At 42.5% G+C, this 24,583-nt stretch overlaps 1 protein-coding gene across 9 annotated transcripts in view; it reads right to left on the bottom strand.

Moving 5' to 3' along the window:
• The window catches only part of STAU1 (staufen double-stranded RNA binding protein 1), a 73,877-nt gene that overhangs the window by 39,033 nt on the left and 10,261 nt on the right, over nt 1–24,583 (bottom strand). For 3 of the 9 annotated variants that reach the window (XM_055104859.2, XM_055104860.2, XM_063601217.1), the window contains 3 exons: nt 21,368–21,442; nt 13,134–13,422; nt 1,483–1,621 (listed from right to left, as the gene is read on the bottom strand). In XM_055104859.2, coding sequence (XP_054960834.1) covers nt 1,483–1,621; nt 13,134–13,338 — 344 coding nt within the window. In that variant the 5' untranslated portion in view covers nt 13,339–13,422; nt 21,368–21,442. Of the gene's footprint in view, nt 1–1,482; nt 1,622–5,994; nt 6,056–6,508; nt 6,745–13,133; nt 13,423–21,367; nt 21,443–24,583 lie in introns of those variants that run through there. The other 6 variants (XM_034947785.3, XM_034947786.2, XM_063601218.1 and 3 more) reach the window with 5 other exon arrangements.

Below are 24,583 nucleotides of genomic sequence, written 5' to 3' on the forward strand. Positions count from 1 at the left end.
GGGTTCAAGTGATTCTCCTGCCTCAGCCTCCCGAGTAGCTGGCATTACAGGCACCTGCCACCATGCCTGTATTTTTAGTATTTTTAGTAGAGACAGGGTTTCACCATGTTGGCCAGGCTGGTCTCAAACTCCTGACCTCGTGATCCGCCTGCCTTGGCCTCCCAAAGAGCTGGGATTACAGGCGTGAGCCACCACACCTGGCCTCCACTAATGTCTTATTACTGCCAGCAGAAGATTTTTAATCCATGGCATTTTCAGGTTTCAATTAATATTTTATTGCACCAAAGCTATTTACAAAACGCACAAGTTCAAAAGTCAAAAAGTACCCAATAATCAGGTAATCTACAAATGCTGGGAATCATTGTCTTGCAGGAATCATGATGCTATGGGAATCATGCTTAAATATGATTCAGTTACACAAAGCAGTTACAAGGGTTATCTTTAGCCAGGCTGCTTGAGGGCACAAGCCACACTGCCAGCAAGAAATATGCTCAGGCCCTACCCAAGAGCAGTAGTTAAAGAAGCACAAAGGAGCCGGGCGCGGTGGCTCATGCCTGTAATCCCAGCACTTTGGGAGGCCGAGGTGGGCGGATCATGAGGTCAGGAGATTGAGACTATCCTGGCTAACAAGGTGAAACCCCGTCTCTACTAAAAATACAAAAAATTAGCCGGGCGTGGTGGCAGGCGCCTGTAGTCCCAGCTACTTGGGAGGCTGAGGCAGGAGAATAGCATGAACCCGGGAGGCAGAGCTTGCAGTGAGCCGAGATCATGCCACTGCACTCCAGCCTGGGCGACAGTGCGAGACTCCGTCTCAAAAAAAAAAAAAAAAAAAAAAGAAGCACAAAGGGCCGGGTGTGGTGGCTCACACTTTAATCCTAGCACTGCGGGAGACCGAGACAGGAGGACTCCTTGAGCCCAGAAGTTCAAGACCAGTCTGGGCAACATATGGAGACCCTGTCTCAATGAATTAAAAAAAAAAAAAAAAAAAGAGGGGCAGCCAGGTGTGGTGGCTCACGCCTGTAATCCCAGCACTTTGGGAGGCCAAGGTGGGCAGATCATCTGAGGTCCGGAGTTCAAGACCACCCCAGCCAACATGGCAAAACCCCGTCTCTACTAAAAAATACAAAAAAAAATCAGCCAGGCGTGGTGGCAGGTGCCTGTAATCCCAGCTATTCGGGAGGCTGAGACAGCCTCCTCACTTGAACCCAGGAGGCAGAGGATACAGTGAGCCGAGACTGCACCACTGCACTCCAGCCTGGGTGACAGAGCAAGACTCTGTCTCAAAAAAAAAAAAAAAAAGAAAGAAAGAAAAAAAAGAAAAGGCGGGGGAGGGGCACAAAGGCACAAGAGTAATTAAGACCAACTTCAACACTTGGCAGGCCCAAACCAAATCATTACTCCCTCCACAATCTAGAGGTACTGGTTTATGTAAAAGATCAGACACGTTTTCTCCTGTATTTTACAAAAAAAAAAACCACATACCTCGGGGGATAAGCACCTCCTCTCATGTTGTAGTTATAGGTGGACTGCATCCGAGAGTAAGGGTCAACAGGCTTATACATTGGTTTTTTTCCAAGTTTCATGCACAGTGCATTTAGTTCTACAGTAGGGGTTATGCTTTCTGCAAGAAAGAATCAACAAAGAACTGTTTTTTTCCGGTATGAGAATGATACTCACTAAAATAAAATGTAATAGCATGCTTTCTGCTAATTGGATTCATGATACTTTACATAAAAGGACCTGGGTGGCTCACTGCTAGGCATCAGACAAGGAAATCCAAGAATATGCTGTGATTTCTAGATATTTATACACAGTCGACAGCACAAAATCTACTCTGAGGGTTACCAGAGGAGCCACAATTTAACCCAAGACATTATCAGTGAAAGCTATATGGTACAGCTGTCAGAAATAAGTTCCAAAACACATCAAATTTCACGATTAAAAAATCCCATGTAAATGTCCAAATTGTTTTACTGTTTGAGAATACTTAATCAATATAACCTTGGTTGTACTGATTTACAGGATTATTGGCTTGCACTCAGAAGTATGTCCGTACACAGTATTGAACGATGCATTTATTACATTACTAACTGGATGCAAAGCACTGTGCTAAGCTTAAGAAACACAATTCCTGGCCAGGCGTGGTGGCTCACGCCTGTAATCCCAGCACTTTGGGAGGCCAAGGCAGGAGGATCACAAGGTCAGGGTATCGAGACCATCTTGGCTAACATGGTGAAACCCTATCTCTACTAAAAAATACAAAAAATTAGCCAGGCATGACGGCGGGTGCCTGCAGTCCCAGCTACTCAGGAGGCTGAGGCAGAAGAATGGTGTGAACCTGGGAGGCGGACCTTGCAGTGAGGGTGGCTCACACCTGTAATCCCAGCACTTTGGAAGGCCGAGGCGGGTGGATCACCTGAGGTCAGGAGTTCGAGACCAGCCTGGCTAACACGGTGAAACCCCGTTTCTACTAAAAATACAAAAAATTAGCCAGGCATGGTGGCGCATGCCTGTAATCCCATCTACTCGGGAGGCTGAGGCAGGAGAATCGCCTGAACCCAGGAAGCAGAGGTTGCAGTGAGTCGAGATTGCGTCACTGTACTCCAGATGAGGCAACAAGAGCAAAACTCTGTCTTAAAAAAAAAAAAGAAACACAATTCCTGCCCCAGAGGAGTTCAAAAAACACAAAGCACACTCAAAGAGTTACAATACAACATGATGTGCAACTTAAAGGTGAAAAATCAGTGAGGAGGTGGCAACCCAATTCTCTTCACAGAAGTCACACAAGGCCCACAAAATATTCAGGTATTTCCATTCTTGACATTTCTAATGAATTTGACCTGTGGTCATACTTGCTACGAAAATGAGTTCCATTTTCATACACAACAAGTTATCTCAAAATTATCAACTTCAGAAAATACATGCTATTCATTTTCCAATTTTTTTTTCTTTCAGTTCATCCAATCCATAAACCTTTAAAAACCATTTAAAAAGAAAACCAGCCTGGAAAGATTAGTGTCAGTGCACAATATTTAAAAACAACACTTTCATATCAAAAACAGAACACTAGAAATGGCAAAATCTAAATGCACATAAAAATCCACTTTAAAATGCCTCTTTAGGATGTATATAGAGAGAAATAAAAAAGACCTGATTCTGTACTATAACTGGTTCAACTAAATTTAATGCATGAATCAAATCTATAAGAATATCTTTGGGGTTTGCACAGAGGGCCACATGAATTACAGATCTCTCTCTTCCTTGCATTAGAATTATATTTTTTACAAAATTCATATAATTGCATTTTAAGTACAGTCTGAATCATTTTAAGAGCAGCTCTGATCCACAGAATTTGTCTGCAATAGAGAATAAACATGAAGAAAGTATACTGCAAAGAAATCAAAAGTAACAAGAAAGATGTAACTGTTAACTTCCCAGATTCCTTCCTACATACGAAGACCTGGGATGACTTCATGCATGTGAGGGGGTCTCTGCTAAAACAGCCATTAATGACACAGCCTCCAGGTCACTGATCCCCAACCCTTCACCAGCCATGCCTTCTTGATTAGTATGCTCCCTGAATGGGCTCCTTGTCTGAGGAGATACTACCTGTTGGCTTGTATTTAAGTAATATTTACATTTTTCTCATTCTTTTTAATAACTAAGAGACATACAACTGGCAATAAGCACTTCTGACCAACAAAATTACAATCAATATTACCACACTGACTTGATGTGACTCTAAATTAAACTTATATTCTTGCTAATCTATACACTCTTATCAAAAATATATTCTCATTAAACTTTTCGGAAATCTTTGAAATTATCTGGTCACCCGCCATCCTTCCTATGACCGCCTTTCCAGATTGTCAGGCGTTAAAGCATCATAGATTGGAAACCACTGCTTTACAATGAGGTTAAGGATTCCTAAAAAATAAGCATTTGTCACTAGTAGTGTAGAATCTGTGCTTTCAAAATCAACAAGTTTGTTAAGAAACCATTCATATACATACTACATGGTACCTCTAGACACACTTTTGAAAGGTACCTGTTTGGCCCATGCATAAGACCTGGATTCCTTCCTTCGCTACCAAAAGGGCTGACTATGGGCTTAGGAAATTTTGTTCCCTCCAAAGCTTTAGCAGCAGCTGTGTGTTTGATCTTTTTAATACCAGTTCACTCAGCTCCCCATTGCTGATTTCCAAGTGTCAGCAGTACTGTAAATTCCTAGAAATGAAAAGTGTGAGCTCTCAAATTCATGAAACCTGACATTGACTGTAATATGTCACTTGAACCTTGAACACTTTCTATGGTCATGGTTTAAGAGGCCTGGTCTTATCTTGATAATTCATCCTGTCATCCCCTTCTTATCCTTTTTTGTTGTTTTTTATAAACAACAACAAAAAAAAGAGATTGTGTGTGTATGCACTGAAATTTTTTTTTTTTTTTTTAAGAGACACAGTCTCACTCTGTCCCCAGGTTAGAGTGCAGTGGTGTGATCTTGGCTCAATGCAACCTCCACCTCCTGGGTTCAAGAAATTCTCCTGCCTCAGTCTCCCGAGTAGCTGGGATTACAGGCACCTGCCACCATGCCCGGCTAATTTCTATACTTTTAGTAGAGACAGGGTTTCACCATGTTGGCCAGGCTGGTCTCGAACTCCTGACCTCAAGTGATCCACCTGCCTCAGTCTCCCAAAGTGCTGGGATTACAGGCATGACCCACCACGTCCAGCCTCAAAATTCTCTTCCAATTACTTCTCATGAAAGATATTTTGCAAACTTGATTTAAACACATAGCAGTACTTCACACAAATTAAGACAATGTTTGTTTTGATGCTGCAATGTGTTTGTGGGCTCTTGTTTGAAAACATAACCACCCTTTTTTTCAGTTTTTGAAATGGGGTCTTGCTCTGCTGTCCAGGCTGGAGCTCAAATGGCACAATCATAGCTCACTGCAGCCTCCTGGGTTGAAATAATCCTCCCACCTCAACCTCCTGAGTAGCTGAGACTACAGGCACACACCACCATACCTGGCTAATTTTTTTTTTAAATTTTTTTGAGACAGTCTTGCTCTGTCGCCAGGCTGGAGTGTAGTGGCATGATCTCAGCTCACTGCAACCTCCGCCTCCCAGGTTCAAGCGATTCTCCTGCCTCAGCCTCCTGAGTAGCTGGGACTACAGGCATGCGCCACCACGCCCAGCTAATTTTTGAATTTTTAGTAGGGATGGGGTTTCACCATGTTGGCCAGGATGGTCTTGGTCTCTTGACCTTGTGATCTGCCCGCCTCGGACTCTCAAAGTGCTGGGATTACAGGCGTGAGCCACCATGCCCGGCCCATACCTGGGTAATTTTTTAATTTTTGCAGAGGCAGGGTCTCCCTATGTTGCCTAGGCTGGTCTTAAACTCCTGGGCTCCAGTGATCCTCTCGCCTCAGCCTTCCAAAGTGATAGGATTTAAGGCATGAGCGTTTCTATTTTTATTAAGTTCTCAAAGTAATTCTGATGCACCCCAAAGATTTGAGATTCACTACTTCGGAATTTAACAAATCAATTGAAGCGGCCGGGTGTGGTGGCTCACAACTGTAATCCCAGCACTTTGGGAGGCAGAGGCGGGCAGATCACCTGAGGTCAGGAGTTCAAGACCCGCCTGGCCAACATGGTGAGACCCTGCCTCTACTAAAAATACAAAAATTAGCCACGTGTGGTAGTACGTGTCTGTAATCCCAGCTACTCAGGAGGCTGAGGCAAGAGAATCACTTGAACCCGGGAGGTTGAGGTTGCAGTGAGCCGAGAACACGCTATGGCACTCCAGCCTGGGTGATGACAGAGTAAAACTCCGTCTCAAAAAAAGAAAAAATTAATTGAAGCTTTTACTCTTCTGATGTTATCACTGAATATCACTTTATCTCACTTACAAATAATTTACAAGGGAAACCTGGATTTCAGTATGTCTAGGTCATTTAAATTTGGTGCCTTAAGGGGTGAGGCAACTTGCCTTCATAGCTGATTTTTCTTGTAGGTCTTACTTTTAGGATTCCCTCAGTGCACGGCTTCCACTAAAGGAAAAAAACAAAGAATCCTTTATTGGCCAGGTGCAGTGGCTCATGCCTATAATCCTAGCACTGTGGGAGGCCAAGACAGGCAGATCACTTGAGGTCAGGAGTTCGAGACCAGCCTGGCCTACATGGTGAAACCCCATCTCTACTAAAAATGCAAAAATTAGCCAGGCGTGGTGGCATGCACCTGTAATTCCAGCTACTTGGGTAGCTGAGGCAGGAGAATCACTTGAACCCAGGAGGCAGAGGTTGCAGTGAGCCAAGATTGCACCACTGCACTCCAGTATAGGCAACAGAGACTCCATTTCAAAATAAAAAAAAGCCGGGCGCGGTGGCTCATGCCTGTAATCCCAGCAGATCGCGCCACTGCACTCCAGCCTGGGCCACAGAATGAGACTCCATCTCAAAAATAAATAAATAAATAAATAAATAAATAAATAAAGAATCCTTTACCCCCCTTGACACTTCACACATCAGGACATCAGGGGTCTCCTTTATTATATGTTCTGCAGTCCACCAGGCTACTAATTTAAGTACAAACAACAGCATGAACTCAAAACCCTGGCAGGCAGGAAGGTCAAATGGCAGAAGCCTACAACGCAGTACAATCCCTGGGTCATCTTGGTGATTGTCTCATGGATAAATGCTGAAGGGGAAAAAGCTAAAAAAAAAAACACACACACAAAGTTATTCTCATGAACAGTCTTGCCTTTCTCTAGGACTTTCCCCATCCGGTGCTACCTGCCACTCTGCTGCATTCTGTTGGTGTAGCAAGGCTAGAATCTTGGTTTTGATAGAACCAAAAGTATACCACATCTCTTGATTTTTCAAATAATCTAAATCACCCAAGAGAGAACAACTTCTCCTCTTTGAACAACTTGTGGGTAAAAAGAAAATACGCGGTTAGAGATGAACACACAGCCAAACTACCTAAATTATTAAAAGTTCAAGTGAGAAAGTGCATTAGCCAAAATATAATAAAAAGTTAATAAAGGGAATCCCGAAGTTAAGGTCTGCAAAAAAATCCTGTAGAGGAAATACAACAGTTATAGAAAAATGACTGACTTCTATTTTTATTTTAATTAATTATTTTTTGATAAAGGGTCTCACTCTGTCACCCAAGCTGGAATGCAGTGGTGCCATCTCAGCTCATCACAGGCCCCACCTCCCAGGTTCAGGTGATTCTCCTGCCTCAGCCTCCTGAGTAGCTGGGACTACAGGTGCGCACCACCACATCCAGCTAATTTTTGTATTTCTTGGTAGATACGGGGTTTCACCATGTTGGCCAGTCTGGTCTCAAACTCCTGACCTCAAGTGATCTGTCGGCCTTGGCCTTCCAAAGTGCTGTGAATACAGGCATGAGCCACTGCTCCCAGTCCCTAGTTGCCTAAATGTGTCTATAAAGACACATTTCAAATAGAATTATGTTTTAAAACAACATTTTTAAGCTAGTTTTGTGTGAGTGGTAAATACTGTTTTTCTTAAATGCTTAATTAAATGCTTAATCCTGCCTCAGCTACCCAAGTAGCCAGAATTACAGCTACCATTTCTCAAGCATTTACTAGGCATTGTGCTCCACAGGTTAACATATATGCTCTCATTTAATTCTCACAATAAACCTATTTGGTGGGTATTATCCCTGTTTTACACATGAGGAAACAACGACAACAAAAAAGTAGTAACTTGCACAAGATCACACAGCTAGTAACAAGCTGAGACTCAAACCCAGGTGTGTCTGACTTCAAACGCAACTGAACCGTGTTATGCTACGGTGACTATTCATGTTTGTGCCTTATGTTACTTTCAGTCAAATGAAAAGAAACACTTGATTTTATTCAAGGCTTGAGGTTTGCGTGTGAAGGAAAATGAGGCATAATGAGATAAATAACTCATCCTTAATTATATTATCTTTGCTGCAAGGTTAGGATCAGAAACAGACAGCGTCAATTCCTTATCTCTCATACTATATCATCTTACGCTACAGCTGCAAAAGACAACTCCGTATCTCCGTGTCCTTAGATGGTTGGGAAAAAAGTTAACTCCAGATATGCAAGAATTAAGTTCCAGAATGTGCTGTTAATACAGATAACAAACAAGTTTCAAAGACTGAATTATTTTTTTCCTTTCCATGTTCTAAAAAGACTGAATTCTTGAATAATGATTAGCAAATTTTAAAATTATAGTCAGACTTTCATTCTCTAAGATAAGGGGAATGACAAGGATAACTGAAACCAAAGACAATACAAAATACTCACTTTGAGACTACATGGTGAAACCCCGTCTCTACTAAAATGCAAAATTAGCCAGGCAATTGCATCTTCAAACCTTTTGCCCAGATTGCTAACAAGTGAAAAAACTGTTTTCCCATCACCTCTTCTCCCTGCCCTAAGGTCCTTGGGCAAACAAGCAGGAGAGGAGCCAGAAGTAAGCTGCAGACAAGAGGCGGCCCAGAGCTGGAAAACTTACGGGCAATCAATCACAGGTGCTTGAGAATTGTCTCTGTTCAGAATCCCAAACAACCATACACTATTTGGAGTTTTAAAAGCAAAATATGGCCAGGCGGGGTGGCTAACACCTGTAATCCCAGCATTTTGGGAGGCCAAGGCAGGCAGATTGTTTGAGCCCAGCAACTCAAAACAAGCCTGGGCAACATAGTGAGACTTCATCTCCACAAAGAATAAAAAAAAAAAAACTAGCTGGGTGTGGTGGCATGCACCTGAGGTCCCAGCTACTCAGGAGGCCAAGGTGGGAGGATTGCTTAAGCCTGGGAGGTCGAGGCTGCAGTGAGACATGATCACACCACTCACTCCAGCCTAGGTGGCAAAGAAAGACTCTAAAAAAACTAAAACCCAAATATTCCAAAAAGCAGCACATATTTTCTTTGACCCATTGGCAAGGATGAAAAAAGAAGCAACTTCAAAAATCTATAATCTTGTCTAAGTATAGTTTTTGTTTAAGACAACCTCATCAGTTTGAAAACATGTATTTTGAATTACAGCACCACTTTCAAGAGTATAAAAAATAGAAAACATTCCAGGTGGGTTATAAATGCACAAGCAGTATGGACAATATTTACCTTACAGTGAGCTGGACCTTGCTCACACAAAAGCTTATACTCAAGCTGGATCCTGCTGAAACAAACTAACTCATTCACAAGACACAACTGGGATTTTTCTCTATGGGGTTCGCCACATGAGAAGGAAGTGAAAACGTTAAGAGCACTGAAGTCAACTAGCAGTATATAAGACTACTATTCTCCTAGGGATATGAAAATAGAGGAAAAACAAATGGAAGGTCTACAAATGTAGGCAGCCATGATACAAAACTGCAAATCATTCCAGGAGTACACTCCCAGAGAAGACGCAACTAGGGTCTTTTCTGAACCAGTTGAAGCCAGGTAATCTAGGAGAGGGTGTGTCTTCAAAAGAGAGTGAAGTCAGGGGAGTAACTAACCCATGGCAGGCAAGCAAGATTTGAAATCAGATGAAGCACTGCTATTAAAACCAACTGGAATACAAGGTCTTCTGAGCAGACACTGGTTACTGAAACAGCCACCAGCTGTATCCCGCCCATTATTTCGCTAAACTCAACATGCCACTACCATCTCTCAAACAACACTTGTCATCTTCCATACAGTGAAACTCTCATTCCTGGGCATCCTCTCAAAGGCTGCCATCCTCAGACCTTATCTATTTCTAACAATTATATAAATAAAATAAAATGATGTTGGTGGGCAGGAGTTTTACAAAGTCAATAGGATTTGGACACCAGAATTCATTAGAAGAAAAAGCAATAAATCCCAGAGGACGGAAACAGTCTGTGCCTTTTCCTTTTAAGAGAGTCTCACATGGCAAATATGGGGAAAATAACATCTCTCCAGGACTACGAAAAATCAAGAATGCTATCTGGTGAACCAGTCCAAGGAATTGTGGGGGTGGCATGGAAGATGCCACGCAGCTGAGTGGGAGAAGCAAACACTCTAAGAACAGATTTATAGGCCAGACATGGCAGCTCACGCCTGTAATCCCAGCACTTTGGGAGGCCGAGGCAGGCGGATCACGAGGTCAGAAGATCAAAACCATCCTGGCTAACAAGGTGAAACCCCATCTCTACTAAAAATACCAAAAAAATTAGCCGGGCATGGTGGCGGGCACCTGTAGTCCCAGCTACTCGGGAGATTGAGGCAGGAGAATGGCGTGAACCCGGGAGGCAGAGCTTGCAGTGAGCCGAGACTGTGCCACTGCACTCTAGCCTGGCGACAGAGCGAGACTCCATTTCAAAAAAAAAAAAAAAATTGACACTGACACCCCATTATTTCACTGGTCTTGCCATGTTGCAGGGAGGGTGTTGGGAAGCAGAATATTGTTTTTATTTATTATCCCCACTCCCCTTTTTTTTTTTAGTCAGACCCTGTCTCCTATTCATAAGAATATTGGTTTTAGGTTTTCTTTCTTTAGCCTTAGTTTCTTGTCTATAATATTTTTAGGTATTTTTCAAGTGTTTAAACCCTTTTTTTTTTTTTTTTTTTGAGATGGAATCTCGCTCTGTTGCCCAGACTGGAGTGCGGTGACATGATCTCGGCTCGCTGCAGCCTCTGCCTCCCAGGTTCAAGCAATTTTCCTGCCTCACCCTCCCAAGTAGCTGGGAATATAGGCACACACCGCTACACCTGGCTAATTTTTGTATTTTTAATAGAGACAGGGTTTCACCATGTTGGCCAGGCTGGTCTCAAACTCCAGACCTCAGGTGATCCACTTGCCTTGGCCTCCCAAGTGCTGGGATTATGGGCATGAGCCACTGCAACCGGCAAAGTACCTTTAGTTCATTTTCCTAATTATCAGATTTGAATGTTTCTATACTTTTTGTTTTGGGTCAGTCTCAGTCTGTTGCCCAGGCTGGAGTAAGACAGCACGATCACAGTTCATTGCAGCCTCAAACTTCTGGGCTCAAGCAATCCTCCTGCCTCAGCCTCCCAAGTAGCTGGGACAACAGGTGCACACCATCAAGCCCAGCTAATTTTTAAATTGGCCTCGCAGCCTGGCACAATGACTCACACCTGTAATTCCAGCAATTTGGGAGGCCAAGGCAAGCTGATCGCTTGAGATCAGGAGTTGGAGATGAGCCTGGGCAACACAGTAAAACCCCATCTCTACTAAAAATACAAAACAGCCGAGTGTAGTGGCAGGCACCTGTAATCCCAGCTACTCAGGAGGCTGAGGCAGGAGAATCGCTTGAACCCAGGAGCCAGAGGTTGCAGTGAGCCAAGATCACACCACTGCACTCCAGCCTAAGCAACAAAGTGAGACTCTGTCTCATAAATAAATAAATAGGCATCCCAAAACACTGAAATTACAGGTGTGAACCACCTTGCCAGCCAAGAAGGAGACTTTTTTTCTTTTGAGACAGGGTCTCGCTCTGTCTCCCAGGCTGGATGGAATACAGTGGTATAATTACAGCTCATGGCAGCCTCGACCTCCTGGACTCAAGTGACCCTCCTGCCTCAGCCTCTGGAGTAGCTGGGACCACAGCTCAGCCAATTTTTGTATTTTTTTTTTTTGTATAGATGGGATTTCACCATGTTGCCCAGGCTGGTCTCCAACTCCTGGGCTCAAGCAATCTCCCCACTCGGCCTCCCAAAGTACTGGGATTACAGGTGTGAACCACCACGCCTGGCCATGACGCAGAAAATTTTAACAAGAAAATAAATTTGGGCATTGTAGCTCACACCTATAATCCAGCTATTCAGGAGGCTGAGGCAGGAGGATCCACTTGAGCCCAGGAGGTTGATGCTGCAGTGAACCATAATTTCACACTACCGTACTCCAGCCTAGGCAATAGAGACCCCGTGAAACAAATGAGAGATAAGAAAGGAAAGAAGAGAAAAAAAACTCTGCTTCTTTATTCCATTTCTAATTGATCCTCATTATGATTTCTAAACTACTTCTGGAACCTTCCAGACTTAAACTTACTTGTTCAAAACAAAAATAAAAATAAATAAATGTCAACGTACTTTTTTGCTTTCTAGTAAATCTGGCTGCCCCCTTGCTTGGGATAAAATCTTACGGACATTCAAAAAGAAGGCTTATGTAGATTTAAGAGCTCTTCGTCAGTTGTGGGAAATTTATTTGTTTATTTTTTATTTATTTTTGAGACGGAGTCTTGCCTTGTTGCCCAGGCTGGAGTGCAGTGCCATGATCTCGGCTCACTACAACCTCTGCCTCCTGGGTTCAAGTGATTCTTCTGCATCAGCCTCCCGAATAGCTGGGACTACAGGCACACACCACCATGCCCGGCTATTTTTTGTATTTTTAGTAGAGACGGAGTCTCACCATATTGGCCAGGCTGGTCTCGAACTCATGACCTTGTGATCTGCCCGCCTTGGCCTCCCAAAGTGCTGGGATTACAGGCGTAAGCCACCGCGCCCGGCCTATTTTTTCTTTTTTTGAGACGGTGTCTCCCTCTTGCCCAGGCTGGAGTGAAGTGGCACAGTCTCAGCTCACTGCAACCTCCACCTCCAGGGTTCAAGCAATTATCCTGCCTCAGCCTCCTGAGTAGCTGTTATGGGCGTGCATCACCAAGCCCAGCTAGTTTGTGTATTTTTTGTAGAGGCAGGGTTTCACCATGTTGGCCAGGCTGGTCTCAAACTCCTGACCTCTGTTGATCCACCTGCCTCAACCTCCCAAAGTGCTGGGATTACAGGCGTGAGCCACGGCACCTGGCTTGTTCTGGGAAATAATTTTAAATGCAGAATTATCCCATACAACGATGAATATCCAAGGTGGTATTTACTGCTCAATTCTTTCTGCCAGCCACCGCTCTTTAACAGATGAGGCTTTATAGTGTGAGTAGTTTTCAGCTTTCAATTCTCTTTCTCACAACCTACAATGGTCTGTCAACTGAGGCCCCTGTCAACCCCCTACACAACCAGTGTTCTATATCTGGGATAAAGAAGTGTGGGTGGTGATACTTTTGCTTTTTGAAGGTAAATGTGAGAGCTCCCTAAATCTGCAACCTATCAGATCAGAAAACAGGGTAAGAAAACATTTGAAATAGAAGACACTTGGATTCATATGCTTACCTGCAGCTGCACTGGTGGATGTAATAGATGCAGAGGGTAAAGCAGAGTTTTGAATGGGTCTACCTGCATTTTCAGAGGGCAGAGAGCTAGTAGTAGAAGGAATACTCATCAAAGGCTGTGAGAGAAGAGACTGGTTCTTGTTCAGTATTTGGCTCCCTGAGAGAGCAGCAGATGGGTTCTGAACTTGCACTTGAACTTGAGACATGGTCACTTTCAACAAAAGTGAACAAATGCAGGTAAACAGCTTTCAGTGCAGGTTAATTCAGTGCTATGAAGTCTAAAGTTCTACCTAAAAGTTGTAAGGGAAAGAAAATAAAAAGGTAAATTATAGAGGAGATATGTAATTGCCAATATTCAGTCAAAATGGTGTCACCTACTGAGTTATGAAAATAGCTCCATTTAGCATGTAGCTATGTTGATTTATTCGAAATATGTTTCTCCTTGGTATACAGTAAGTTTCTTGGCCTTGTGACTTTCCCACAGTGTTTTTTAAATGATTTACAATACCTGTGTGCTCTGCATATTCATTATACAAAGAGAATCAGTAGGGTATAATATTTATTGGTGAGTATTAAGAATTGCAAACTATAGCTTACATTCAAAAATGCTAATTTGAAAGTATGGAGAGGTTTCTATAGTAATTGGGGCATAGTAAGGTTTCTTTCTGGTCTCAAAATTACAAGAAACTGAAAGCAAACTAGGTTTATAATACCAGGAACAGGTGAATGTGAACACTGCTTCCTCTTAAGGACCAAGGTTCAGACTGACAACCTTAGGGCCTTAAGTTGACAGAAGGAAGGTAGGATACTTCCGCTGTTTCTTTTTCTTTATGGTGATGAGAGATGTATTGTTTTCCTAAAAGGCTTGTTTGAGGTCTCATTTAATTATAGAACCCAAACAAGAAAACTATCACACCCCTACCCAGGCTCACAGATCCTGAGAAGTGATGTGAGTAACAAAGACCATACTAGAGAATTTATACTATTAAAAGCAAAAGTGGAGATGAAGAAGACAGGAATGGATTTTAGACTGGCAATTTTACTGGTGTGGTTGGGGGGTGGGGAGCACTGGAGCTTGTTTACTTCATATTGTAAATTAAGAGAATAATGAAGGCATTACTTCTAAATACACTAAATTTCTTCACGAGACAAAAATAAGGACAGTTGTGCTCATTTTCATGGCCATCCTTTAAAAGCTGAAAATGTTTTTAATGAGTCAAAGTACTTAAAAATAACCAGTGGCAACAAAGAACAGAAATGACAAGTCTCTCAGGAAATAGCCAACCAATGCAGAAACCAGCAAACCAACTAATTAGAAGTTCTATTATAAAGAAACAGTTACTTTAATTTTTTTTTAAGTATCAAAATGATTTTTAAAGCTGGTCCTCAAGAAAGAGATGAATGACCAGAGCAATTAAGCTACTTGAGGAGTCCTAACACATTCTCTCTTACTGAGAGCAAAAAGGACTGCAAAACTCAAAAGAAACTCAAGCGAAATGTGACTCTGGATAGCAGAGGCATAAGTATTACCTTATTCAACAAAATTCCCCAAGAGTGCAGTTGTTCCTTTTTACTTTCAGAATCAGAACAAAATAACAGAGGAGTTCCATTGAAGATCTACATAATGGTCTTAGAAGACAAGTCGCCAGTGTCAAGAAACAAGTCCAGAACCATTCAGAAGTCAGCTATGACCTTATTTCATTGGGTTTTTTTTCCGTCAGCTGCTAAAATAGAAACACTTTTTTCCTCCTCTCTTCCCCTCTTCATTTATTCACTCACTCCTCCTTTTCCTGCTTTTTGTAAACTATCTTGAGAGCACTTTTTAAAACAAAAAAGTCACTTGTGTATGTACGACTTCACAACACCAACCACAGGTCTCAAGGTCAAAAAATGAGCTAGGAGTAAAGTATCTGCTCCAGAATCTACCCCCATCCCAGAAAGAGCAACCCAACTGTGTCCTGAGTGGCTCTTAGAGTTTAAGACTCTGAATGAATGCCTAAATTTAGAAAGGGTGTGGACCAAGGGATTTTTGGTTAATGTTCTCTAAAGCAGGCAGACTGCCAGGATTTCAAGTCAGTGATAAATTTTTAATTTTTTTTTTTTTTTTTTCGAGACAGAGCTTTGTTGCCCAGGCTGGAGTGCAGTGTTGCAAACTTAGCTCACTGCAAACTCTGCCTCCTGGGCTCAAGCAATTTTCCTGCCTCAGTCTCCCAAGCAGCTAGGATTACAGGCATGAGCCACCATGCCTGGCTAGTTTTTGTATTTTTAGTAGAGACAGCATTTCGCCAGGTTGGCCAGGCTGCTCTCAAACTCCTGACCTCAGGTGATCTGCCCACTTCGGCCTCCCAAATTCCTGGGATTACAAGTGTGAGGCACCGCACTCGGCTCAAGTCAGTCATAAATATGTTAAGTTTTCTAGAAGCTGAGAAAGGAACAGGCTTTTTAAATTAAGACTGCCTCAAAAATGTTACCCTTAAATTCACTTAAAGGACTTAACATCTAACAGTTGGTTGAAATACGTAGTTCAAAACAAACCAAAAAAAAAAAAAGTTAAACTCTCCAAATAAGACTAGGTAAATTTAAATTTCCAACATAATATGAAAATGCAACAAACAATACTCACAAATTATTAGTCACCTGCTAGTTTAAAATTTTTATGTGTCTTATTTAAGCCTGAACAGAGCATCTAAGGCAGTGATTCTCAAAAGGGGGCAATTTTGTTCCCCCAGGAGACATCTGCCAATGTCTGGAGACATTTTTTGGTTGTCACAACCAGTGTGCAGAATGGGGAACCTACTGATATTTAGTGGATAGAGGAGCCAGGGATACTGTTTCAAGCACACATATACTAACCCACACAATACAGTCTTACTAGTGTAACAAGTAGCTTATATTCTTAGGAAAAGAAAATCCCCTTTCTATCTCAAAAGGCCCTAAAAATAGATGCTAATTTTTTTTTATTTTTATTTTTTGAGACAGAGTCTCGCTCTGTTGCCTAGGGTGGAGTGCAGTGGTGTGATCTCCGCTCACTGCAAACTCCGCCTTCTGGGTTCAAGCGATTTTCCTGCCTTAGTCTCCCGAGTACTTAGGATTACAGGCGTGTACCACCACACCCGGCGAATTTTGTATTTTTAGTAGAGACAGCGTTTCGCCATGCTGGCCAGGCTGATCTTGAACTCCTGATCTCAAGTGATCCTCCTGCCTCGGCCTCCCAAAGTGCTAGGATTACAGGCATGAGCCACTGCGCCTGGCCTGAATGCTAATGTTTTAGCACCCAAACAGATGCTCCTCTCCCAAAGAGAAGCCGGGACAGACATCACAGTGATGAATGGGGGAAAATATATCATTTGCCCACATAACTCAAGGAACAAATTAAGTTTTTCATTACTGATATAGATATAGTTCATAGCAGCCTTCAAGGAACTGTGGAACTTTGGAAATACAACTTCTGTGTAAATTCTAAACCTGTTGCTCAACAGTACTGTCCTGAAGACTAAGTCCTTAAATGCAAATAAGTCTTTTCCTTTAAACCTGTCTTTAAGGATTGTTTTCCACCAGGTAAATTAAGGACTTGAGAGGTCAAAATGTTTTGTTAGAGTCTTCTTAGAGACAAACACTATTTTATACACAGTAAAATTAGGTTGAGAAGTTTGAAACGCAAAGATTCTTCAGATCTTGCTGGTGCTGGAAAACACCTCTTACTGTGAATTGTGTTGTGCTGCCATTTTCCTGCCTTTCTGCCTCCCACACAGATGAGGACCTTTCATCTCCTGGTTCTTTGCCTATTTGAAGGGCTTTAGACACCAGATCAACAAAACATACTCATCTTAGTCTCAAGCCCTAATTTTACATAGCATACATAAGCACCATAATAAAAGGTGCAAAATGATAGAGTTATAGGTGTTTCTTTTAAAAGATTCCTTAATTCCATGTCCTCCTGGTTCTTAAGATTGGCTTGGTAACACAAAAATCTTCTCATAAAAACAGAATCTTGCCTTGGCTGGCAGTTACCGTTTTACAAGTGCCAAATAGTTTCTATGGGTTGTGGTGAAGGAGAATCTGGGCACATGAGCGCTACGAAAGTTTTTTTTTAAATTATACATGATGTACTAAAAAGTGGTCACAAAATGTGTATTCAGCACTCAGCAGTGAACCTACCAAGACTAGACCATACTGAGCACAGTCCGAGTGATTTAATATACAAGAAGGCAGACCCTTCTAGAAATGGTTTACAGAACTATCTGCAATCGTGCTTAGTCTTTTAATTATCTTGTGCTACTGCTAATACATGGTTAGTCTTATCCACTTTCAACTTACAGACTGTTAAATCTTTGTACTATGAAATACTTAAGCAATTATGGAAAAACATTTTTTTTCTGGAGACAGTCTCACTCTGTCGTCCAGGTTGGAGTGCAGTGGCACGATCTTGGCTCACCGTAACCTCTGCCTCCCAGGTTCAAGTGATTCTCCTGTGTCAGCCTCCCGAGTAGCGGGAACTACAGGTGTGTACCACCACACCTGGCTAATTATTTTGTGTTTTTAGTAGAAATGGGGTTTCACCATGTTGGTCAGGCTGGTCTTTAACTCCTGGCCTCAAGTGATCCGCCTGTCTTGGCCTCAACAAAGTGCTGGGATTATAGACATGAGCCACCGTGCCCAGCCAGAAAAACATTTTTAATAAGTAATTTTTAAACCGGATTAACACAACTTATAATGCAGTAGCTATACTTTTGTTTAATCAACATTATCAGTCTCCTTCATAATAAGTGATATTTCCAAACAAGATGTGTCTGAAAAAAAAAAAAAAAAAAACAGAAGGAAAGAAGTCATCCCAATTCTGGAAAAGCCTCCTTTTCAGATCGTCACAAACATTTCACTAAATGTCTCCCCTTGCAAGTCCTTTGGTAAATCTGATGTAAGATGGATATACAGATACAAAGGAGCACTCCTGTGCCTCGCTGTTATAAAGCAATAGCAATTCTAAAATATATTCACTCAATAGTCTACAAAAACTTATTAAGCACCTATTACATGTGAACCCATAAATGGCAGATTGCACATTCTTAAATGCTGGAAAGGATCTGTGTGTTAAACTCTTCCTCAAAGACACAAGACGACATCTTTAAGCAATCACGTGTAAATCTATTATTCTGTTCTCTTCAGTTTGTTGAGAGGCTCCACTCCCAGAGAAACTTGGTCAATTAAAAAACATTAAGGAATAAACCACTTTTTCTACAAAATAAAGTCCTTTTCAATAGCCTTTAAATACACCTAAAATACCCACATCATTCTTTATACCAGTTATTTATTTATTTATTTTTATTGAGACGGAGTCTCACTCTGTTGCCCAGGCTGGAGTGCAGTGGCACGATCTCAGCTCACTGCAAGTTCCGCCTGCCAGGTTCACACCATTCTCCTGCCTCAGCCTCTCCAAGTAGCTGGGACTACAGGCGCCCGCCACCACGCCCGGCTAATTTTTTTTTTTGTATTTTTAGTAGAGACGGGGTTTCACCGTGGTCTCTATCTCCCGACCTTGTGATCCGCCCGCCTCGGCCTCCCGAAGTGCTGGGATTACAAGCGTGAGCCACCGCACCCGGCCTATACCAGTTATTTCTAAGATTCTTTTCTGACACATCTTTCTTGCTGCAATATGGTTGAATGTTTTCTGAAAGTAAACTTACTCTCCACCATTACTTCTCCCTCCCAGCCCCCCAAAATAGTAATTCATTGACTCCAAACATTATCCAAATACCTGCAGGCAGGGCAGACGCTAGTACAGAAGCATGTCAATCACTATCGTCTTATACGATCATTTCCAAAATGACCGCTTTAAGGTCAATGTCAAGCAAATAATGTCCAATAGCAGGCCTATATATACTAAATCACCCAATAATAAAACGTTTTTTAAAAGAAATATGACCAAACTACTTTAAAAAAAAAAAAAAAGAAACAAATCACTAAGTACCTGATGCTCAAGACAAAGACAGAGATTAGCCCTGAGGAGGCACACTCACTTGCAAGACAGTAAAATTAACCAAAAATAATGCCTGGAAACAACCCAGGCTGTTCAGGATCTTTGCACTTGCAATACAAGTGAGACTGAATGTGGTCCCTGTCTCACACTTGGCCCAATACCATGGGCAATGGAGGACTTTCTTTCCACACAAATGTAACAGTTGGGAGGTCAGATGGTCTGCTTAAAGAAACACTTCCTAAAAGAGATTTTCATTATTTTCATCCTAGAAAACCCATCACACCATGCTAAAGTGAAAAACAATTTACCTGTATAGCCTAAAAAACTATAAGCCTTATTTTCTTTTCTAGTTTTAAAACTTTATCAAGCTTCCGTCTCTCCTTCTCTAGGAGACATTCTCAAAAATAACAAAATTCAAGCACATATATTTGTAAACAGTTTTTAATCTAAACTTATACAAACATAGAAAACTTTTAACGCAATAAAAATGAATACCTGTTCATGATCTGCTGGAGACTTAAAAGTAGTATGACATTTTCTTGACTATGAAGGGGCTTGGTTCAACATAATGGTTAACAGGCTTTTCCTTTCAGAAAAGGGAAACTGTAATCTGTAACCATGTGCCATCTACCTAGAAACACGACTGCATTTACCACCATCTTCATGCAAAACAGACCAGTGCCAAGACTCAGTTTCTAAGAAACCACGCTTGCTGCTAAGTAGCAACCAACAATGTTAAATCAGATCAAACTTCTGAGTTGTAGCTTTCAATTCCACTCCCAGCTCTTGGCAACCCACTCCCCTGTGCCTCAGTTTCCCCAAAACACTTTATAATAGGATATTTGACAAAGCCTCACTTGTAGCAATCAGAGAGTCAAAACACTAAAGGAATCCTGAGGCATGATAATACATTTTTTTTTTTGAGATGGAGTCTCGCTCTGTTGCCCAGGCTAGAGTGCAGTGGAACAATCTCGGCTCACTGCAAGCTCTGTCTCCCGGGTTCACGCCATTCTCCTGCCTCCCCCTCCCACTCCAGGTGCCCGCCCCCCAACGCCTGGCTAATGTTTTTTGTATTTTTAGTAAAGACGGGGTTTCACCGTGTTAGCCAGAAGGGTCTCGATCTCCTGACCTCGTGATCCACCCACCTTGGCCTCCCAAAGTGCTGGGATTACAGGCGTGAGCCACTGCGCCCAGCCGATAATACAATTCTTTAAAAAGAAAAGCATTAGGCCGGGCACGGTGGCTCACGCCTGTAATCCCAACACTTTGGGAGGCCAAGGTGGGTGGATCACCTCATGTCAGGAGTTCGAGACCAGTCTGACCAACACGGTGAAACCCTGTCTCTACTAAAAATACAAAATTAGCCAGGTGTGGTGGCACACGCCTGTAATCCCAGCTACTTGGGAGGCTGAGGCAGGAGAACTGCTTGAACCCAGGAGGCCGAGGTGAGCCAACATGGCGCCACTGCACTCCAGCCTGGGCAACAAGAGCGAAACTCCGTTTCAGAAAAAAAAAGAAAGAAAGAAAGAAAAGAAAAGCATTATACAAATCCAGTGTGGTGAGTTTAAAACCGTTCACTGAGCTTTGTACAACTTCAATAATTTCCTTATGCTTCCATTTCCTCATCCTCAAAGTGGGTTAACTTGTCTACTAATTACTACCTCAGAGATATGGTACAGCAATGTGCTTTCAGCTTCTAGAGGGAAAGTGTTAAAAGCCGGAAGCAGTATTAACCCACATAGTGTATTTTGCATTGCCCTGACAAAAGACCAGAAAATCTTGAACACTCTTAGAAAACTCCTTTTTTATCTGAATGTTCACAAGCTGCTAGTGGTCAACGAAGCTTGATTCGTAATCCTATCTCACAATAGAAAACAATGCTAAATTCGTTCTATGAGTTTGAAAATCATGTTTAACATAAACAATCTGAGAAATCAAAGGGTTTTTTTAAAAAAAGCAAACTACAAAAGATACTATGACCAAGAAGCTTATTGAGCCAGTCATGTTTAATGACAGCTTCAGTCATCAATTCTCATGTCTCTACATTTAAAGAACATAGGCTTTACATTCTTGCCAATAACTTTTCCTGTACTTACTTTCTAATTAAATCAAGAGTAAAGATGAAATTCAAACTGCATAAAATTTGTTTCTCTAATATTACAGCCAGAAGTAAAAATCATTCTCCACACAACTCATTAAAGAATTCAAAAGTACCACTGATTATCAACAGGCCAGAAATTATAAAGCCAAATTATATGTACCTTTTTTAAAAAGAGGGCGTTCCAGGAACAATGTTGTTTTTGTTCAGTTCTGAGAGGTTAAGTGGTTAATAAACTCTGGAAAATAAAAAACAACAATAATTTAGTAGGGTAGGTCTTTTTTCTGAAACTGAAGACATACTGCTCAAGTTTTGGGGAAACCTATAATTTACAGGTAGGGAAGACTGAAGGCATGATGTCATGGTTTGAGGCAGCATGCAGTAGAGTCTTCAAAAGACACAAGCGGCCAGACATGGTGGCTCATGGCCTGTAATCCCAACACTTTGGGAGGCCGAGGCGGGCGGACCACCTGAGACCCGGAGTTCAAGACCAGCCTGGCCAACATGATGAAACCCCATCTCTACTAAAAATACAAAAATGAGGCTGGGCATGGTGGCTCATGCCTGTAATCCCAGCACTTTGGAAGGCCGAGGTAGGAAATTACGAGGTTAAGAGATTGAGACTGCCGGGCATGGTGGCGCACGCCTGTAATCCCAGCACTTTGGGAGGCCGAGGCGGGTGGATCACGAGGTCAGGAGATCGAGACCATCCTGGCTAACACGGTGAAACTCCGTCTCTACTAAATGTACAAAAAATTAGCCAGGCGTGATGGCGGGCGCCTGTAGTCCCAGCTACTTGGGAGGCTGAGGCAGAATGGTGTGAACCCGGGAGACGGAGCTTGCAGTGAGCAGAGATCGCACCACTGCACTCCAGCCTGGGTGACAGAGTGAGACTCCGTCTCAAAAAAAAAAAAAAAAAAAAAAAGAGAGATTGAGACCATCCTGGCCAACATGGGGAAACCCATCTCTACTAAAAATACAAAAATTAGCTGGCCGTGATGGCACACCTGTAGTCCCAGCTACTTGGCAGGCTGAAGCAGGAGAATCGCTTGAACCTGGGAGGTGGAGGTTGCAGTGACTCAGGATCGCGCTACTGCACTCCAGCCTGGCAAAAGAGCGAGACTCCGTCTCAAAGAAAATAAATAAATAATGCAAAAATTAGCCAGGCATGGTGGCGCAGGCCTGTAATCCCAGCTACTTGGGAGGCTGTGGCACAAAAATGGCTTGAATGCAGGAGGCAGAGGTTGCAGTGAGCCAAGATCGCACCACTGCCCTCCAGCCTGGGCCACAGAGTGAGACTCTTCTGGGAAAAAAAAAAAAAAGACACAATTGCCTGGAAGCTGGGTGAAGAATATTTTGCAGAGACACATTTATAAGAGACAGCAGAACTTTCCTTTTCCAGTCCCAATTATTCCCTGATGAGAGTAATGTGAATATCTCATAATGTTTAGGCTTTTTTTGTTCGGGTTTTTTTTTTGAGATGGAGTCTTACCCTGTCCCCCAGGATGGAGTGTAGTGGCGTGATGTCGGCTCCCTGCAACCTCCGCCTCCCGGGTTCAAGCAATTCTCCTGCCTCAGACTCCTAAGTAGCTGGGGTTACAGGTGCCCGCTACCACGCCTGGCTACTTTTTTTATTTTTATTTTTAGTAGAAATGGCAGGGTTTTGCCAAGTTGTCCAGGCTGGTCTCGAACACCTGACCTCAGGTGATCCACCCACCTCAGCCTCCCAAAGTGCTGGGATTACAGGCATGAGCCACCACACCCAGCCTCATAATGCTTTTTAAAAGGAACTGTACATTACATATTGTCCAATCACATAAGACTGATTTTCAAACCTGTGTTTTCTTTCCCTTTATACCTACCACTTTATTCGTAAATGTCGTTGGCATATGCTTGGTGACCCAAATACAATTTTATGGAAAATTTTACCAAAAGGCATTGGGTACATAAATAGTGGCATATTAAATTGCAGAATATGAAAAAAGCACATTATCTCTAATAAGTCCAAATCATAATCATTTTTAGAAGTGAACTTTACATAACAGAATTTGAGTTTAATTCTCAAATTCTGCGGTCTGATTTATCTAGAGGTTCCTCAACTTAAATGGTAGTTGTCAGTAGTAACACAGAATTTCTTACCTTGAGATGCTTTTATACATTCTTACAACACTAAGTGTTTTTGCTTGTTTCAGTTTCTCACTGCTACTATGGCTTAACAGGCAATAAAAAATTGCTGTTCATTGTCTGATTGATTCCAGAAATAAAACATGAGCTCTAGTTTATTTTCTGGTATTTTAACAGCTCAGGTTCTTTTCGTAGATAGTATATTATACTAACAACTTTCCAGTCTAGAGCTCGGTTGTTCTAATATCTCAGCTATTCAAAGACTGGCATGAATGGGAACTGAAAAAGGCCTCTGAGCAGCCCAAATACCAAAGACCTTCTAACATAGCCCATGCCTTTTACCAATAGGGGCCTCACCCAAGCCAAGAAGTTTTCTATGTTGAACAATTTTTGTAAGTTTGGGTGTCTAGTTTTTGTTTTGTTTCCAAATTCCCTATCCCCTATTCTGAGAAGCAGGGTGTCTAGTTTTTTTTTTTTTTTTTTTTTGAGACAGAGTCTTGCTCTGTTGCCCAGGCTGGAGTGCAATGGCGTGATCTCCGCTCATTGCAACCTCCGCCTCCCGGGTTCAAGCGATTCTCCTGCCTCAGCCTCCCGAGTAGCTGGGATTACAGGTGCATGCCACCATGCCCGGCTAATTTTTTGTATTTTTAGTAGAGATAGGTCTCACCATGTTAGCCAGGCTGGTCTCGATCTCCTGACCTCGTGATCCGCCCACCTCGGCCTCCCAAAGTGCTGCGATTACAGGCGTAAGCCACCGCACCTGGCCCAGGGTGTTCAGTTTTCTAGCCCAAAGCAGAAGTAAAAAATAAAGGCCAGGTGTGATGGCTCATGCTTGTAACCCCAGCACTTTGGGAGGCCGAGGCAGGTGGATCGCTTGAGCTCAGGTGTTTGAGACCAGCCTGGGCAACATGGCAAGACCCTGTCTCTATTAAAATAAAATTTAAAATTTTAAGGGCCGGGGCATGTGGACTCACGCCTATAATCCCAGCACTTTGGGAGGCCGAGGGTGGCAGATCCCGAAGTCAGGAGATCGAGACCATCCTGGCTAACACAGTGAAACCCCGTCTCTACTAAAAATACAAAATAATTAGCCAGGCATGGTGGCGGGCGCCTGTAGTCTCAGCTACTCGGGAGGCTGAGGCAGGAGACTGGCATGAATTCAGGAGGCGGAGCTTGCAGTGAGCCGAGATCACATCACTGCACTCCAGCCTGGATGACAGAGTGAGACTCCGTCTCAAAAACAAAAAAAAAATTT

This window comes from Pan paniscus, chromosome 21 (assembly GCF_029289425.2).
Source record: "Pan paniscus chromosome 21, NHGRI_mPanPan1-v2.0_pri, whole genome shotgun sequence".
Taxonomy (NCBI): domain Eukaryota; kingdom Metazoa; phylum Chordata; class Mammalia; order Primates; family Hominidae; genus Pan; species Pan paniscus.